The sequence below is a fragment of the Lepus europaeus genome, chromosome 1, assembly GCF_033115175.1.
Source record: "Lepus europaeus isolate LE1 chromosome 1, mLepTim1.pri, whole genome shotgun sequence".
NCBI classification, from domain to species: Eukaryota; Metazoa; Chordata; class Mammalia; order Lagomorpha; family Leporidae; genus Lepus; species Lepus europaeus.
The window spans coordinates 74,530,842-74,550,129 of NC_084827.1; the positions used below are offsets into that span (position 1 = coordinate 74,530,842).

The 19,288-nt window shown below is 48.5% G+C and overlaps 1 protein-coding gene across 4 annotated transcripts in view; it reads left to right on the forward strand.

Moving 5' to 3' along the window:
• Nucleotides 1-19,288, forward strand: part of MGAT5 (alpha-1,6-mannosylglycoprotein 6-beta-N-acetylglucosaminyltransferase) — a 372,713-nt gene that overhangs the window by 218,253 nt on the left and 135,172 nt on the right. For all 4 annotated transcript variants that reach the window (XM_062199312.1, XM_062199298.1, XM_062199317.1 and 1 more), the window contains 2 exons: nucleotides 3,014-3,090; nucleotides 3,764-3,853. In XM_062199312.1, the coding sequence (XP_062055296.1) occupies nucleotides 3,014-3,090; nucleotides 3,764-3,853 (167 nt within the window). The remainder of the gene's footprint in view (nucleotides 1-3,013; nucleotides 3,091-3,763; nucleotides 3,854-19,288) is intronic.

Sequence of the window (19,288 nt, forward strand, 5' to 3'; positions counted from 1 at the left end):
ACTTTGATAAGCTAAATGACTCCCATTTTAACTATGAAAACAACATTGCCACTGATCCCAGAAAAAGGTAGATGTTGATTTTTATAACCTAGTTATCCTTAAAAAGTAGAAGGCTAGGGCCAGTGTTGTGGCGTAGCAGGTGCAATGCCGGCTTTCCATATGGGAGCCAGTTCAAGCCCTGGCTGCTCCACTTCTGATCCAGTTACCTTCTAATTAGTGTGCCTGGGAAAGCAGCAGAAGATGGCTCAAGTACTTGCGCCCTTACACCCATGTGGGAGTCCCAGAAGAAGCTCCTGGCTTTGTGGCTGTTGCAGTCGTTTGGGGAGTGAACCAGCAGATGGAAGACCTTGCTTTCTGTCTCTCCCTCTCTCTGTCTGTAACTCTTCCTCTCAAATCTGTTGGTCTGTCTGCATATATATAAAGATGACACAAGTCCTTGGGCCCCTGCACCCACATGGGAGACCCAGAAGATGATCCTCAATTCAGCCTGGCCCAGCCCTGGCTATTGCAGCCATTTGAGGAGTGACCCAGCAGTTAGAAGATCTCTCTGTCTGTCTGTCTGTCTCTCTCTCTCTCTCTCTCTCTCTCTCTCATTCCTCCTCCTCCTTTCTCCATAACTGTTCCTCTCAAATAAATAAAAAGTAAATCTTAAAAAAAAGGCTCATTAAAAATGTTGAATCAAGAGGTCAAGAATTTGTTACAGTTTAACAAGAAAACTGGTTTTCAAGGGACAGATAAAACTGAAATCCTCCTTAGCATTAGTTTTAGCCCCAACAAACTATAAGGTATCATCAAATACTTCGGCCAAATAATATTGCAGTCTGAGATCTAATTTCTGATTGGTCTGCAGAGAACTGTTACAGTAAATGATGGTGACATTTTCCAAGCATTTCTTGACAATTGAAAAGATCTAAAAACAGAAGCACATAAGTTTAGGACCATTCTGTTTTCCTACAAAAATTATAATTTTATAGAAAAATAGGATCCTAACCATCCCCTCGTTAAGACCTCTGTTTACTCATGTACATCCTTAAGATAAACACTCAGGTCCTTACTGTGACTTCCCTGGCCTGCCTGTTGGCTCTGGCCTCTTAGTAGTTCACTGTTCTGCGTGCCAGTCGGAGGGCCCCTGTGTCTCACTCTCTCCTACTTCGTCTTCCCCGCTCTGCTTGAATGTCTGGATCCAGGAGGCTTTCTTTGACCTTTGAGACTGGACTGTGTCCTTCCCTTGCTCAGTCTTGATGTCATAATGTGCTACACTGTCACTCAGTTGTTTACCTGTGGTCCCGTCAGACCTCATGGCTTTTGAAAGCAGAGACGGGCAACAGGCATTGTGATGCAGTGGGTTAAACCACAGCTGGGAATACCCATTCCCCATGCAGGAGCGCCTGCTCCAATCCAGCTTCCTGCTAATGTGCCGGAGAGGCAGCAGATGGTGACCCGAGTGCTGGGATCTCTGCCACCCACTTGGGAGACCCAGAGCAAGTTCCTGGCTCCTGGCTTCCGTCTGACCTAGCCCCAGCTGGTGGGGAGTGAACCAGTGGACAGAAGTCTATCCCTCTCCCTGCCGACTCCCTCACCTCTGTCTTTCAAATAGATAAAGAAATCTATTTTTAAAAATGTATGCGTTTGGGGCCGGCGCTGTGGCGTAGCAGGTAAAGCCGCCACCTGCAGTGCCCACGTCCCATATGGGCACTGGTTCGAGTCCTGGCTGCTTCATAGCTCTCTGCTATGGCCTGGGAAAGTATTGGAAATTGGTCCAACTCCTTGGGCCCTTGTACCCACGTGGGAGACCCAGAGGAAGCTGCTGGCTCCGGATCGGCACAGCTCTGGCTGTTGCAGCCAATTGGGGATTGAGCTATCGGGTGGAAAACCTCTCTCTCTCTCTCTCTCTCTCTCTCTCTCTCTCTCTCTCTGCCTCTTCTTCTCTCTGTGTGACTCTTTCAAATAAATAAATATATCTTTAAAAAATGTATTCGCTTTAGTTTTGACTAGTTAGGAGGAGCAGAAACTCACTCAAGCTAACCAGTATAAAGGGAGTTTATTGAAGGAAATATTGACAGCAATACAGACTTTAGTGGACATGCAAGAACCCTGTTTGCGAGAAAGCTGTACCTAATGGGACCAGAGTGGCAGCCACATAGGATGGTGGAGATGTGTCTTCCGGCTCCCTGCTCTGCTGCACACAGCACTGGGTGCCCCTCTTTCTCCTGATGGCTCCTGAGCTGCTGCGCCTGACTTCGTGTAGTTAGCTCAAGACCTCAGCTTGCCTGCACCACCTCCAGGACCCCAACCAACCCTGGTAGAGCATCCTGGCCTGATGGCTTTGTCTCCTTCTCACTGCTTGATTGGTTTTTCCGTCTCCCATTTATGAATTTCCAAAAGGGGTGCTTTTGCTATCCGACATGAGGACCTTGCTTGGACTAGCAATGATTGCAAGCTCTAGGACCACCCCCGGAGTTCCATCCCACCCCCAGCACCGGTGCTGATTCTAGATACCCATTTCCTTCCCATGTGTGTCTCTGTCAGTGTTCCTAGTGACCCGACGTGGCCAGGCCTCAACATGGGTGCCCACCAACAGGGTGCCCACCCCCACCTTCCTCCTACCTGCTTTCTTCAGTGGGACTGTTCAAGAGCAGGACACAGTGTGGTTCCCAATTCCTGTAGTGAGCAGAGCAAAGCCATGGGGAGGGCAGCCAACACCTCCCAGCTCTGGATAGCCCGTCGTAATGCCAATAAAACCTCCCTGTTTGCCCCCCAAAAAAATAAATAAAAAATACGGCAAGTCAGGCTATGCACATGATGGGTCTCTGGCCACCCTGTAGGGGGCTGTGCTTGGGTCTGGTCCTCACTACAGATCGGCCTATCTTGCGTGGAGCTGGAGGGTTCCCTGGGTCAGAACACGGCTGCCTATTGATGTAGACCACTGTGTTTTGTTTTCTGCTTCTCTGCATGCAGAGATGTTAAACTTGCGTTGTATGCATCTCATGGTATTCTTTGCTTTCCTTCACAGATATCATTAATGGAGCTCAAGAAAAATGTGTATTGCCTCCTATGGATGGCTACCCCCACTGCGAAGGGAAGATCAAGGTGAGAACAGAGCAGTGCTTCTTCCCTGCACCATGGTGTTTTCTCCCTCCTGGTTGATACACATGGGCACGTGAACCTGTGAGGCGTGCCACTTCAGGCCTGCCTCATTGCCACCCGTGTTGGACTCTGACCATCACGACACTTTTCTGCTGATTCCAGCTCCATAGAGTTCATCAGACTGAAAATGCCTGGGCCAGTCAGCCTCCTGCTTTGTCTGAAGCTGCCTTCCCGTGTCCTGCCCCAGCCCCAGCCCCAGCATACCTGATGAGACCAACCCCAGACCCATTTACATCATCTGTGTGGGGGCACCTATAAATGCTTGCATGTGCATTGCACCCAAGTCCTTGTTCACACTCTCTGGGTTCTAGGCTGTGTACTGCTGGGACAGCAGTTCTCAGGGGGCCTTTGGAGGCAAGGACCTATCATGCACTTGATCTTGGTAAAAGTCCCATAAACATTGCCTCTCCTGGCCTCTCTACCCTAAGTACCTCTGCTGTGACGCGGCATCACGACCGCAGTTGAGCATTGGTCATCTCGTCCCTGACCCGGTGACTCTGCGACTGTCTTTAGGCCCCAGCTTGAGCCATCCCCTCTGATCCTCTCCATAGAATATGTTATGCAGGTGCACAGGGATTAGGCTGCTCAGAGATGCTCTTATCTGCTCTTGTTTCAGTGGATGAAAGATATGTGGCGTTCAGATCCCTGCTACGCAGACTACGGAGTGGATGGATCCACCTGCTCTTTCTTTATTTACCTCAGTGAGGTGAGTGGCTTCCTGCGGCTTCTGCAGGCAGACCTAGGGTTGAGTCTGCTCTGCAGGTGAGGCTGGGCTTCGAGAAGCTTCCATCCACGTGTTGTTCCTCTATGGAGGACTTGTGGAGGCGCGTCTTTATTCTCCCTGCTTCCTGGAGGGAACAAAAGGCGGAGCTATTTACTGTGTTTTCCTAATTGTTTTGGTTATGATAATGTGCATAACCTGAAATTAATCTCTAAATCATTTTTTGTGAAGATTTATTTATTGGAAAGAGTTACAGAGAGCAGCAGAGAGGTGGACCAATTTTCCATCTGCTGGTTCACTCCCTAGATGGTCACAATGGCCAGTGGTGGGCCAAGGCCAAGCCAAAGCCAGGAGCTTCATCTGGGTCTCCCACGTTGGGGGGCGAGGGGGTCAAAGCACTTGGTCCATCCTCCTCTGCAGCTGGGCTGGAAATGGAGCAGCCAAGGGCTGGTGTCGCAGGCCGCGCCTTAACTTGCTCCGCCACGCTGGTACCCTCTAAACCATTTTTGAAACGCTCAGTGTAGCAGCATTAAGAGTATTCACATGCTGGTGCAACCCTCACTACCATTCATCTCCAGAACCCCTTTCATCCTGCAAAACCAAAACTCGGCACCCATTCTATCATGAACTCCTCTTTCATAACTCCTGGCTCCCCCCAGCCCCTGGCCGCCACCCTGCTACCTTCTGTCTCTGTGACTTCGATTACTTCTGGGCCCATCATCCTCGTTGGATCATAAGTATCTGACCTTTTGTGCCTGGCTCTTTTCACTTAGCACAGTGTCCTCAGGGTTTATTGTAGTCTGTGTCAGAATTTCCGTCCTTTTCAAGCCTACTAATATCCAACTGTGGGTAGAAATAGCATTCTGCTTAACCATTCTGCTTGTACCCTTGGGTTGCCTCTGCCTTTGGCTGCTGTCAGTCCTGGTGCTATGAGCAGGAGTGTGCCAATCTCTGTTGTGCCAGCTGCTTCCACTTCTCTTGGTGTCCCTAGGAGTGGAATTCCTGGATCCTGTGGTAATTCTATTTTTAAGATTTTGAGGAATTGCCATTCTGTTTTTCACAGCAGTCATGACATTTTACATTCCCACCAACAATAAGTGTAAGCTCCAGAATCTCCACCTCCTCACCAATACTTGATATTTTCTGTTTCTCATAACAGCCTTCCTAGTGGGAATGGGGTGCTGGCTCGGTGTGGTTTCAGTTTACATTTCCTTGCTAATTCATAATTCTGAGAAATTTTCCATGTGTCTGTTGGCTAAGTTAATTACTTTGACCTCTTTTAAATTTGCTTTTATCTGGGCTTTATTATCACAAGTACCCTTGAATTTCTTTTTTTTTTTAAAGATTTATTTTGAAAGAGTTCCGGGAGCAGGGGAGGAGACAGGAGAGAGAGGGAGAGAGAGAGAGCTGCCATCCACTGATTCACTCCCTAGATGACCACAATGGCAAGAGCTGGGCCAGGCTGAAGCCAGGAACTTCATCTGGGTCTCCCACATAAGTGTCCAAACACTTGGGCCATCTCTGGCTGGTTTCCCCAGCCATTAGCCGGAATCTGGATCAGCAGTGGAGCAGTTGAGACACAAACTAGTGCCCACACGGTGATTGGCATTGCAGGCAACTTCATCTAGGGCAAGCTAAGGGGAAGGACCCAGCAGGTGAGCAAAACCTGCTTGGTTACCTCTCCCCTCTCCCCTTAATGGATGGGGAACCCTAGGGTCTTTGTGTTTGTTTTTAAGATTTTGATTTATTTATTTGAGAGGTAGAGTTATAGACAGATAGGAGGAGAGACAGAGAAAGGTCATTCATCCTCTGGTTCACTCCCCAAATGCCCAGAGCCAAGCCAATCCAAAGCCAGGAGCTTCTTCCGGGTCTCCCACGCAGGTGCAGGGGCCCAAGGACTTGGGCCATCTACTGCTTTCCCAGGCCATAGCAGAGAGCTGGATCAGAAGTGGAGCAGCTGAGACAGGAACCGGCACACATATGGGATGCCGGTGCTGCAGGTGGAGGCTTAGCCTACTATGCCAGAGCACCAGAGAACAGGTGCTGGCTGCCTTCAGAGGGTGTGTCTCCATGGGCACTCTGCTGCCATTTCTTTTGTATTTGTCCCCTATTGTTGTCTTGTCGGTCTGTCTGTCTCTCCCTCCCTCCCTCCCTCCCTCTCCCTCTCCCCCTCCCTCCCTCTCCCTCTCCCCTTCCCTCTCTCCTTCTCCCCTTCTCCCCCTCTTGCTGCTCTCCTTTGACCCCAAGAGTAGCTCTCCGGTGATGCCATTCAGAAAGGAGGATGCCTCCATTTTTGAGGCTAAATCAAATGCTTTTGTCCCACAGGTTTCCTTGTGCAATTCAGCTGCATCTTTTTTTCTGACAGCAACAGCTTCCTTTGGGGACAGAGACTAACCCAGCATTGCCGCAGGACATGTGGCCCTGCAGTCCCTGGGGTCTGTCCCTCTCCTCCACCACTCTCTGTCTCCCCTCCTCAGATTGTCTAAGTCGTGGACTCCTTGTGTGTGACAAGGTTATTCCATGAGCCTGTCATGGCTGCCTTACAAAACCCAGCACTGATGGGAGTTAAAATGCCTCCCGGAAATGAAGGGAATGGGCACCACACCAGGAGGGAGGCACAGGATGCTGCTCATTAGCAGGCTGCCAGCAAATTGATTTCGCATCACGAGTGTCTTTGTAGTTCTGGAGCAGGTGGCCTGTGGCCTGCCTTCTCATCTTCTCCCCGGGGGATAAGGGCTGGGGCCACGGGGAGCCTACGCCACAAAGGCAGGTCCATTTCCAGTACCTCACCTGCTGAGGACATGGCTTCTCATTGCCTTTAATTTCCTGACCCTATCTTCCTCTGCCCATTTGATAGAATTTAGCCAGGGTCCAACTGTGCCCCGTGATTGACAAGCTGGGCTCATTTGACACCTTCCTAAGGGTCTGCGTGTTGGGGTGGACTGCACTGCCAAGACAACAGCAGAGGATTCGACTTGCCCACTCCTGCTCCTTCTCTGCCCCCCAACCCCCGGGGCTGGAACTGGGAAGCCATGGGCGCGTGGTCCAGACTCCGAGAAAAAGGCACAGAAATCTTGGGACAGAGGTAGCTTTAGGGGAGAATAGGAGGGCCTGGGGCAGGGGAATTGAGGGGAGTGTGGAGCGGATGGGGCCACTTGCTCTGGTGGTCAGGGGCCGAGGTTTGCTTTCAGAAGCCCTGACTGTTCTGAAGCGTGGGATGCTCTTTGCTGGCCCATTTCACTTGCTGCTTATGTCCATGATCGTGTTTTTCTTCTTGTTCAGCTGAGTGCTTTTTGAACTTGTGTTCACTGATTGTCAATATTTGCCCTGCCTGGTGTTCTTAGCACCATGCTATGCGTTCATTATCTTACAGGAGTCCAGTGGATGTGGGATAGGGCATATTAATTTTACTCTGGGTCGATGCCTCACGCAGAGGCCCACATCCTAAGTGCATTTACATAGGTATACAAATGGGACAGGATCTGTTTAACAGTGGGAGAGAAAAATAGACATTCATGTGTCAGCATGGGCTGCCCCACTCAGAAATACCTGTGGTTAAGGGGGCCAGAGGATTGTCCAAAAGTGGGGAGAGGGGAAGAGAGCACCTGCTTGTACCACCGGCCACGGTCCATGGTGTTGGCATCTTTTATGAGGTCAAGAGTGGTGCCTCTACTAGTGCGAAGCCACCTGGAAATGTTACGGTACCTCCATAAATTCCACCTGGAGCTTAATAGCCATACTTCCATGGCATCCCCCTTAGGTCCCAGATGAAGCAGGTGCATCTTGGGAAAGAGGGCATTTTGATTGACAAGTGAGGGGATAGCACTACATTTGTGACCTGAGGGGACGCCAGCTCTCACAGGCTATCTTGCCTGTTCACCACTCATCATTGTCAGAATGGGAGAGGAAGCAGGAATGCAGATAATTGGACCAGGAAGGGGTGGAGTTCCTTCCCCTTAGGATAGAAATAGGAACCTCTTTCTCGAAGTTTTAATCTGAAAATACTCTTGAACTTGACCTTGTAAAAATAATCTGTTTTATTGTAGCATCGTTATAGATACCTCTATTGGCCTATTTTTCTTTTGTTACTGTGATGAAATATCTGAGACAGGCTAAGTTTTTAAAGCAAAGAGATGCATTCAGTTCACACTTGTGGGTGCTGAAAGGCCATTTCATGGCTGATGGCAGTGGCAGGAGTGTTTATGGGAGGAAGGGATCGCATCTCAGAACAGGGAGCCAGAGAGACTGGAGTCCCACAATTCCTTCTGAGGGCAGAGCCCCCAGTGACCTACACCTCCCAGTGTTGCCATACGGAGGATGAAGCTCGCAGCACAGGAACATGAGGTGAGACAACCCGCAGCCATGCCCGTGAGAGCTAGCGAGGAACCTCATCAGCACGCTCAGGGCTGCAGGGAGACAGCCTCACGCCTCCCACGGCCTTCCCTCCTGCTGCTTTCCAAGCTCTGCGATTTGCCAAAGGTCCCTTAGCCTCGCAGCTCTGCGATTTGCCAAAGGTCCCTTAGCCTCGCGACTTCTTCCTTCATAAAGGAATACTTTAAATGCTGCTTGTTTGTAAAGGCCCCCACCCCCGCCGTGAGGATGTTGTGGAGATGCTTGAGTTTCTATGGTAACAGACTCAGAGTAGAGCCAGGCAGCGAGAAGGCACTCAATACACCTAACTGACACGTTTACCAGGTTTAGTGTTGGCCTCACCTGGGGAGCCCTGGGGGCTGCTGCCTAGCTTCACACATTACCTGTGGAACCTTGGTGTAGAAGGAGAATCCATTCCTGGTTCTCCTTCCCCCATGACCTAGTTATTTAATTGTATGTCCCTTGACATCAGTCACGTACAAAATCAACTGCTTGCCTTGGCTCTTCCTTTCTTAAATGACAAACATTGTATGCAGTTGTCAGATGCAATATGGTGTATGTGTCGTGAAGTGGCTAAGGCAGCTCATGCATGCATGCATTGCTCAATGTGCCGCTTCACTTGCGGTGAGCTCCCTGCACCTGGCCCACAGCCTCCGGGTGCAATGCTGTGATTGCATTCCTACTGGCCCTTGTGCAAGGAGAGAAGGCTCCCAAAGCCCATTAGTTCTGTTCTAGTATTTTTTAAATCTTGGGCAGTATCTGTGGCTTTCTGGAGCTGCTTGCTAACCTGGTCGTCTGTTCCTTTTGTCTTCTGCTGTCTTGAAATGTTCCCTGTTTCATCGCTTCTCTGAGCCCTAAAATGTGTGTTTCCTGTATTAGAGGCCAAGTGCCTCTTGCAATTGGGAAAATGATTGGGAGGGACGTGTTCATCTGCTTTGTCAACTTGATCCACACCCATGCCAGTGACTTCATTCCGCTCGTAGTCCTTATCCAGAGAACTGGTTTTTGTTTGCATTTTGAACATCAGCACTTCAACAGAAATCTTAAAAGACACAAAGATGCCTCTCAGAGTGGGTCCCCAGATGAATTAAAGCATCCACATTCTGAGCCATTGCTTTCATTTTTTTAAAGATTTATTTTGTTTATTTGAAAGAGTTACAGAGAGAGGTAGAGACAGAGAGTGAGGTCTTCCATCTGCTGGTTCACTACACAGATGGCCGCAATGGCCGGAGCTGCACCAATGTGAAGCCAGGAGCTTCTTCCAGCTCTCCCACGTGAGTGCAGGGGCCCAAGGACTTGGGTCATCTTCAACTGCTTTCCCAGGCCATAGCAGAGAGCTGGATTGGAAGAGGAACAGCCGGGACTAGAACCACAGCACCGGCCCCCATTGCTTTCTTTCTTTTTTTTTTTTTTTTTGACAGGCAGAGTGGACAGTGAGAGATGGAGACAAAGGTCTTCCTTTTTGCCGTTGGTTCACCCTCCAATAGCCGCCGCGGCCGGCGCATCTCACTGATCCGAAGCCAGGAGCCAGGTGCTTCTCCTGGTCTCCCATGTGGGTGCAGGGCCCAAGGACTTGGGCCATCCTCCACTGCCTTCCCGGGCCATAGCAGAGAGCTGGCCTGGAAGAGGGGCAACCAGGACAGAATCCAGCGCCCCAACCAGGACTAGAACCCAGTGTGCTGGCACCGCAAGGCGGAGGATTAGCCTGTTAAGCCACGGCGCCGGCAATTTCTTTCATTTTATCTTTCTCATGGTTTCTCCCTGTGCCAGTGTCCACTGAAGTATGGCCTTATAAACTTCAAACTTTGACCCTTACCAGCCATCGTTTGGGGTTAAATGCCAGCAAGTGAAGCCATTGGTGTTATCCCTTACAATCTCCCCCTGGCTAACTGATGGGTCGGACACCAGCCTAGGGCTTGGGGTGCGAGAGAAACCCAAGCTGATGCTCATGTTGAAGGGCGAAGCTTGGGTTGCAGACAGCCAGAGCAATGGAATGTCATCGAAGCCCCACTGTGTGCCAAACACAAATCCTCAGCCTCATTTCAGCCTCTCAGCCCTGGTGAGTCGTAGAGACCCAGAGACCCGACAGCTGAAGTCACTGAGCACTCCTCACCCCCGCTCTTCCCCTTGAGGGCAAATGGAACTCAGGCGGTGACTTGTAGTTTTGGATCATTTTGCATTCAGTGCGCATGTGTTTGAAATAGGGTGCTAATTTAGCTAGTTACACTGAATTGGTCTCCATCGCTCATTTTCTAATTCTCTGTGATTTTGATCCCCTCTCCCCCTACACACGCACGCGCACACACGCACCAGCACCAGCTGTCCTGAGGCCGTCACTCATTAAAAACCAGGTGTCAGCCATTCCAAGTGTGGAAGTGAGTGGATGCTTCATTAGGCAGCCTGATGTTTGTGGAACATCAGGCAGTTCATTCTCCATGTCTGTTTCTGTGAGCCATGTAACTAATTCAGTTGGAAAAAAATAGACAAGTGCCTATGACGTAATGAGTCTGAATGTCATTGTCAGGTATATTAGCTTTGGTGTCTGCAGGCTCTTTTCCTGCTATCAGCATTCACAAAATTGAGAATGAAGTTCTTCACCCCTGTTTTATGAGATTGATGAGTGATGCTGAGCTGTTGGGTACTCCCACAGTTTTTCTCTTTACATGGTTGTTCTAGAAACCAGCAGGGTCTACACTTTCCCCAAATTCTTGTTTCGGCAGGCTTTTTAGGCATTTCTGTTGCTACTGCTGTGTAGTTGCTCTGAAGTCATCAAACTGCCCAGTGATTGCTTGGTAGTCTTAGAATGTGTTCAAGTTGTTGCCTCCAATGCTGGTTTGCACTGTGTGTGTGTGTGTCCATCTGTCCTTCAAAAATGAACAAAAGGAGCAATTTCATGTCTTCCTCATTAATCTGTCCCTTCCATTTCATGAACAAGAGGAATAAAGGTCTTTGCCTCTTTCTGTTTTCCCTGGGCAATATGTAAAACTAATATTGGCTGAGCACGCTATTAACCTTGAGTTTAAATTCAGCGTACTTAATCCCTTGATTAATGCCAAGATTAATGCCCAACAGGAAAGGTTGAAAGCTTAAATGTTTGTGAACGCGAGCATGAAATGAAATCCTAATAACCAGTACAATGATTTGGATTTATGGGTTGTGTTGGCTGCTAAAGATAACTTGAAAATAGTGTTGCACAGACTAATTCGTCAAAGTGGGCAGCGAGCAAGAATTGACTGTTTAGGGTGCAGGAAAAAAGCTGAATGAAGAAACTTAAGTAACGTCTCCAGGTGGGTCAGGCAGTCCTTTAAAAACACCACAGGGTGCTGCCGGAGAATAGCGACCCGCATCTCTGAAACGTGGAGCCATTTGAGATAGAAGTTCCTTTTCCATGACATGATTTCTGGGCAGTAAAGCAGGTGACAGATTTATGATCACATTCTTTTCACTTCCTGAGGTCAGCCTTTGGTGGTGTCTCTTTTCATCTACGCGTATCCGTTGCTTTCATTACCTGAGCTCCGAAGACCTCCTTAGGAACAGGATTATTTTAAAACAATCCAGACAAGCCTGGGCTTTAGCAGAAGTCAGCTGTGAAGAGCCCTGGCAGCTCTGCCAGCCAAGAGTTGGATCACTGGAAATGGACCTGCCCTGGAATCGAAGGATGCCCAGGTCAGAGCCACAGATCTTATTGGCTCTAAGCTGAAAAGCCCTTCACTCAGCCCAGCTTCCAAGGTGACCACTGCTGCTGAGGAGATGGCCAAATAGGGTCAGTAACACTGCAGGCAGAACTGTATATTTCCTTTTGGAGTTGCCACTTGCCTTTACCTGGCCAGCTCTCCTCCCAGGCCAGCTAGGTAATGGAAGTCAACAGGGTGCCTTCCCCAAGGAGGTTCACACCTCCCTTAGGATGTAGGCTATATGAAGAGATAGATGAGTCTGAGCCTCATAATTTACAACGCTTTAAAGCCCACCTGATTATTATCGAGCCCCTTCTGTCAGGTTCTATTTGCCTCTCAATCAGAAAACTTATTTGTAGCTTAGCACCTTTCTTAGGTTCTCTAACAACTCTGTCCTCTGTATCTAGCCCACTTGGGCCTCATTCCTTTTAACCATAGCCTCTACTCTACCACCAATGGCTCTACTCCCAACCTGTGCGTACTGATGGTCCTCTTCCCCACTTAATGTTGTATGATTGTTCAGAATTTCTCTACAGACAAGCCCAGCTACCTGCAAAAGCTAAGTGGCCTTTTCTCCCAGTCTTGGCTGGGACCAACTTTAAGCCACATCCATCAAACTGTCCCCACAAGGGTCCAGAGACCCCCCATTTCCTCTCCTCTATGAAATGGTTAATGCTACTCTTAGGATCATTGGTTACTATTCTCAACCCTTTTATACTACAGTGTTTACAGCAAGTTATAATGGAACAAACGAAGGCCTTCAACAACCAGGCGGTCAACCAAATGCTGCTATAGGAATATACTCGGCTCCCCACCCAGGAGACAGTGACCTGAGACATCGCCCCATGTCAGCAAAGAGTACCACCCCATGTCAGCAGGAAGTAGCTTTAAAGACAGATCATTGTCCCTCTACCCCTCCTGGACTTTTGGGACTAATCTAACCCCATACAAATCCTGCTTTATAAAAAACAAAAGGGGGGAATGTTAGGAAACTGGTGCGGTTTTAGTCAGGTGGCCGCACAGCCCAGCTACCTGAGCCAGGCTCCACCCCAATCCTAATGGGATCCACTGCTCCTGCTTCCCTGCCCACCCTCAGGCAAAGTTTTAAAAGGGCCTGTTCCTGCACACGTGCTCTCTTGGCTTCTCCCTCCTTTCTGTCTCTCTCTCTTACAGTCTCCTCCTCTTTTTTCCTTCGCCGCCCCTTCACTCAGGTCTGTAGGGTGTTCCCCAATAAACCCTTTCCCTTAAAAAAAAATAAAGCCAGAGTATTTGGCTCTGACTTCCGTCCCCACAGTCTGTTCCCCACTTGGAACTTCTTCCTGTTTGTGCCTTTCACATGGGACAGCATTCACAATTGGGCTGCTGCCTCTGGCTTCTGTTTTTTTTTTTTTTTTTTTTTTTTTTTTTTTTTTTTTTTTTTTAAAAAAAAGGGAAAGGGAAAGGGTGTGACTTGCCACACCCTAAACCCACTGCCTCTTCTGACTGTTCCTTGAAGTAAGTTCAGCAGTCTGGGGCTTCTCCAGTGTGCTTTTTATATACTTCCGGATACTGCTCCCTGGAATTCCTGTGGCATGTCCAAGACTGTTTATGAAAGGTCCATGTTCCAAACTTTAGTAGTAAAATTGAACAGCATAGCAACCACGGTATATGCTGTGGGGTCCAACTGCGATTTAACAGTTGGCATTTCATGGCCACGCTCTTTGCACTGACAGCCTCCACTGCTCCATTGTTTTTAAACAAATCCGAACAGTCTGTCATCTATAAATAGCTCAATATGTAGCTCCGTAAGAGACTTGTGAAACCTGCAACCACTGCCATTGTAGCTACTGGTGCCACTTCATACATGAAAAATAATCTGTTAGTACACCAAGTGCCAGATCAGTGTCCCTATTTTCTCAGCTTATCAATGAGGTATCAGCTTGTAACTTACAGTTTATATATGTCAACCGGGTTTCAAGGACCATAAATTGGAACTAGTGGTGTCTCCAAGTCTCTCAATTTTAGGTTTCCTTCCATCTCTTATTTCACCCTTGCAACTTTATTTTTGAATGAAAGTCCTCATTTGCCTTAGTTTTTCATACGTGTGTTTCTGTGTAACCCGATTCTTGGCCCCTTTTATTTCCTGTAAATTGATGGTTAGGTTTGAGTCTTGATCAGTCAGGCTGAATATTTATCTTGCAAGGCTTTGTTTTTCACATGGATGGCATTGCACATTTGTGTCGGGACGTATGTGATGCTGCCTGTGTATTTTTTTTTTTTTTAAGATTTATTTATATGTTTGAAAGGCAGAGTGAGAGATTCAGAGAGATCTGTCCTCTGGTTGTTTTTCCAAATGGCCACAACAGCCAGGGCTGGGTCCAGCCAAAGCCAGGAACCAATAACGCTATTCAGGTCTGCAGGGAGCCATGCACTTGAACTATGTTCCGTTGCCTTTCCAGGCATTTTAGTGGGGAGCTGGATCTGAAGCAGAGTAGATGAGACTCCAGCCAGTCCTCTTATATGGGATGCTGGTGTCACAAGTGGTGGCTTGACCCACTGCACCTGCTTATTTGGTGATGTTAGCTGTCATTCATCAGTTCATTAGAGGCTCCTTAATACAGAGTAGTACCTCTGTGGAGGCACAGGGCTCCTCATCTCGTGTTTATCACCCTCCTAATTCATGTAGCAAGCCTTTATTTCCTTCCCATGTCGCATTGGTGACCAGCACTTTGCTTTTATTATCATTATGACATCTCTGGCAAAAGGAAATATTGTTACCTTTGAACTGTTGACTATTTTTCTTACTGACTCTTCAGTCGTCCCTGCCTGGGCTTGTGGGAACCTGTTCATGTTGCCTTCCGAGTCCTTTTGCCCTGACCCTGGTGATTCTTAATAGTTTTCTTGCTCTCTGGTATGACAACGTATTCTACATTCATCTTACCCAGTTTCTGCCTTAAACCTGGGTACCAGCCTGTATCCAGGGGCTACCTGGTTCCTCTCAGTAGGAACTAAAGTTTGGGGACCGCAAATGTTCCTTGCTGAGGTTATGTTTTGTGAGAGGAGATAGCAACATCAGAAAGGTAAAGATCTAAAATCTCCTAGGGCCATGGGGAAAAGTAAAATGGGGAAGAAGTACTTAAGAAAGTGATGGTAGTGGCAGTTTGGGATAGAGTGGTCAAGATAGGCCTCCTGCCAAGATGGTAAGGGGATGATGTTTGAAGGTGAGAGAGTAAGAAATGCAGACATCTATCAGATGTTTGGCAGGCAGTGGGAACACCAGCTCCAAGGGCCCTGGGGTGACCATTAATAGCCAAGATTAATACAGCCACAAGAAAAATAATCTGCCGAGAGTTTGTGTCACTTTGTTGTCACGTATGGTGGTGCCTCAGCATTTGTGTTTGTTGAATGGATGATTCTGTTCAAAGTACTTGTAAAAATAGGCAGCATTGGGGCCGGCATTGTGGTGCAGCAAGTTAAGCTGGTTCGAGTCCTGGCTGCTCCTTCTGATCCAGCTCCCTGTTAATGTGTCTGGGAAAGCAGTAATGGGTGGCCCAAGTACTTGAGGCCTGCACCCATGGGGGAGACCTGGAGGAAGCTCCTGGCTCAAGATTTCAGCCTGGCCCAGCCCATGCTGTTGGAGCCATTTGGGGAGTGAACCAGTGGATGGAAGATATATCTCTCTCCATCTTCACTTCTCTCTCTGCAACTCTGCTTTTCAAAAAAATAAAATCTTTAAAAGGAAAAAAATAGGCAGTAGTTTTGTTGTTGTTCAGAACGGGTAAGTTCTCACAGCCACAACTTCTCTCAGCTTGGAAAGAAATATCATTGTCAAATCTGCGACATTAGTGTCTGACAGGCATGCAAGTAGAGACATGAAACCAGTATTTTGAATGCTTCCTACCAATTTCCATAGGATGTTCTGTAATATTGTATCTATCAGAGTATGAGGGTTGGATTAGCATGCTAGGATGGGACGGGCCAGCTATATTAGAAGGCATAGCTTTTTTCCCTGTCATTCATTCTTATTACCACATACCATCACATGGCCAGGTCCGCAGTGAATCCAAAAGAGAGGCTGTATTCCTCACCTCTAGCCTGTGACTACCTCCTAAAATGGGGTGACGGGACCTGTGCAAGTGTCCTCAGTGTGGGTGTGGGCTGGATGGAACCAGTCTTCCCAGTGTGCCTGGTGCAAGCTGGTATAAGAAGCTCCTCTGTGCCGTCTGTGTGGCTGACTACCCAACAATTCATTTGCTGCCTCCCCTGTGTAATGGAAAATTGACTTTGCTCTTCGTGCAGCACTTTGGGATGGATTTTTCGACCTCTGTGTCAGGCACTCATTAGAGGCCCGTGGTTTTATGGCACACTGAAAACTGACCTGCGGCTTCCCTTGAAGTCCTGCCCCTTCCCTCAGAGCCTGAGTGGAATTCTTGGTGGATGACACCAGCGCTTGGCTGTCCCTTGCACACAGCCCGTCTCATGCTGTGTGTCGATAGCTTTCCTGCCCGCTGTGGGGAGAGGCGGTGGTACAGGTGACCATCGTCCCCCGCATATCCACAGCTTCACTTTCCATGGCGTCTGGTCCCTGGGGTCTGAAAGTGTTATATGGAAAAATTCTAGAAGTAAGCAATTTAAATGTTTTAAGTAACTCTTCATAGCCTGATACTAATATTGTCCTTGAGTATTGTTACCCCGTTGCCACTCCTGCCTGATGGGTGAGCTTTGTTGGCGGTGGGTGCATAGGCAGTGGGTGCCCTGTAGGGTTTATTCTGGGCACAGCATGTCTTAGCTATGTGGAGCGGAGCTGATCCCTTGTGGGTAAGGAGGGATTCCTCTGGAGCCAACACCTGCGACCCACCGGTCTTTCTGGATCTCATCACTGATCTGTGTGGCTTTGCGTTTTCCCTGGAGTTGCTGCCTGGATTTGTCCTCATGGCATCCAGGAGAAAGCCGCCCCACCTGGCTGGCTGTGTTGTCAGGAAGGTCCCGCTAGTAAGAGAGAAGTCATTGGGAAAGGAGCGTTACTGGCAGGACGATCCTGAGTGCTCCAGTAGTGTCTGATTGCCTCAGCACTCGCCCGGTGTCCGTTGAGGACCCACTGTGTGCCAGGCATGTGCTCAGGGCTGGGGTACAGTGGTGAATGGGACAGGTGATGTTTCTGTCCTCAAGGGACGTGAAGCAGTAATTCAGTGCATCAGATACTTTCCACGGGAGGGGAGCCAGAGCACAGACGAAGTAGGGTGAGGGGCTGGAGTGAGCAGGCCGGGAGGTGGGGGAAGACTTGTCTGTGAGCATGGTGTGGAAGTAAGCGAGATGTGGGATGCTCTGCAAAGTACAGTGTTGCAGATAGAGGGGTCAGCAAATACCAGTGCCCTGAGGTGTTGGATTAGCAGGTAGAATACAAGACACCCAATGAAATTTAAATTTTTAGGTACATAACACATTTTTTTAATGTATAAGTCTGTGGAAACAGTGCACAGGGCAGACTTGTACCAAAACAGAAAAAAAAAAATTTGTGATTAAAATATAACTGAATATCATTTTTCTTTGTTTGTCTTCTCTAAACTTGGCAACCCTGCTGAGATCAGAACGAGCTTGGCATGGTTTGGGACTTGGCAAGGGGGTTGGTTTCTGTAGAGCGGGATGTAAGGGCAGAGGTCAGATCCCGTAGGACCCTGGTAGAAATCCTGGGCTGTGTTCTGAGAGCAGTGAAAATCCAGTCAAGGGTTTGCAGATGTGTGGACGTGACCTCATTTAGACTTTTGAAACAGTGGCTCCTGCTACAAAGAATGCACATGAAGGGCAAGAGGTAGAAGCAGAGAATTGTTAGCAGTTTCATTAACCGTACTGCCCCACAGTGGGAACACAGGAAATCATATAGAAGATTTAGGACACAGCGCCCTCAGAGTGAAGATTGGACTGTGCTTACAATGCTCTCGGAATCAAGTGTTGGGAGTGTGGGCTTAGTGAGTGGTCATCAAGTGCACCTGCTCCGGGCCTGGGCGATCAGCTTCAGTCCTTCACGTGTTCCCTCCGTGCCTCCATGTCTTCTCCCCTGTGATAGCCTTTCCCAGAAATTCCTGGAAAGACCGAATGAGGCCACGAGTGCACAGGGCTGGTCCCCGTGTGGGCTCCCAACACATCCACATTCGTAGTCTTTGTTCTTGCCCTTCATCTTCCTCCCCGCCACCATCCCCACCCAAGATGCCAGACCACTTAGCACTTACAGGAGGAGACATCTTCACCATTTCCTGTTTGAAACCTGAGAAAGTAGAATAGACAGGGGTTAATATATAGTGGATGGAAATGCTTTTTATTTTAAAAAAAAAAATCTTTAGCATGTCCCTTAATAAGTGATTTTATTTGGATCCATCAGGATAACAGGTATGGGGAGGGGGCGGGGGGAGAAGGAGGAAAGGGGGAGGGGGGAAGGTGGAGAGAGATCAGTGTATCAAATGAATAGATAGTAGTCACCTGTATCCATATACACAGAAGTAGTCTAACAGGATGACAACATGAAATTCTGGTCTTTCAGGATACCAGAGTCACAAAGGTTTCCCCGTCCAGCCCCTTCATTTTGTCAGTGAGGACACATGGAAGCCAGGCAGTTGAGGCTGCGGACCCAGCTGTTGGCAGAGTTGGCTATGGGATCCGTTTTGGTGGATCCCAGATTCAGTCCTCTTTGTCTGCTTGGTAACTCTGCTGTTGCCTGGCCTCCGGGTGACCTTGATGTGTCCCGGGCAGGGAAGCGGAAGATTTTGGTTATCACCCAGGCTGTCACTCAGTCACGGGACTACCTCGGGAAAATCCCTTCCAGCTTTGATTTCCTCCTGTGTAACAGGATGGAAAGCCCTGTATTACTTTTCATGTCTGTGATGACATAGTTGTGGTGAGTAACTGTGTAAAGAAAACGTTTGTGGAGCTTCAGCGCCAAGGTCATGTGGCCCCCTCGCTTTGGTCTCTGGTGTGGCGGACAGCAGTGGCAGAGTGTGAGAAGCAGGAAGCCGGGAGCAGGTGCCTACCTGTGTCTTTGTAAAATCAGGGAGATTTCATCGTGGGAGCCGCACCCTAACAACCTAAGCCAAACCAATCACCCCTCGAAGGTCTCACCTACTAATACTGTGATGGAATTAGGTTGCTACCATCTTAGTACCACTAACCTAAGACGAGGAGCTAACCTCTAACGTATGGACCTACGGGGGGATGCTGAACAACCAAACTTGCATCCATAACCACGGCATAGGGGTCTTAGGAGGGGAAGTGATGGAATGTGTGCAGGTTTTTTTGAATTTGTTTCTAGAGAACATGGAATATTACAAGCCTGCAGTAAATGATTATATGTTTGTGAAATCTCTCTCTCTCTCTTTTTTTTTTTTTTTTGACAGACAGAGTGGAT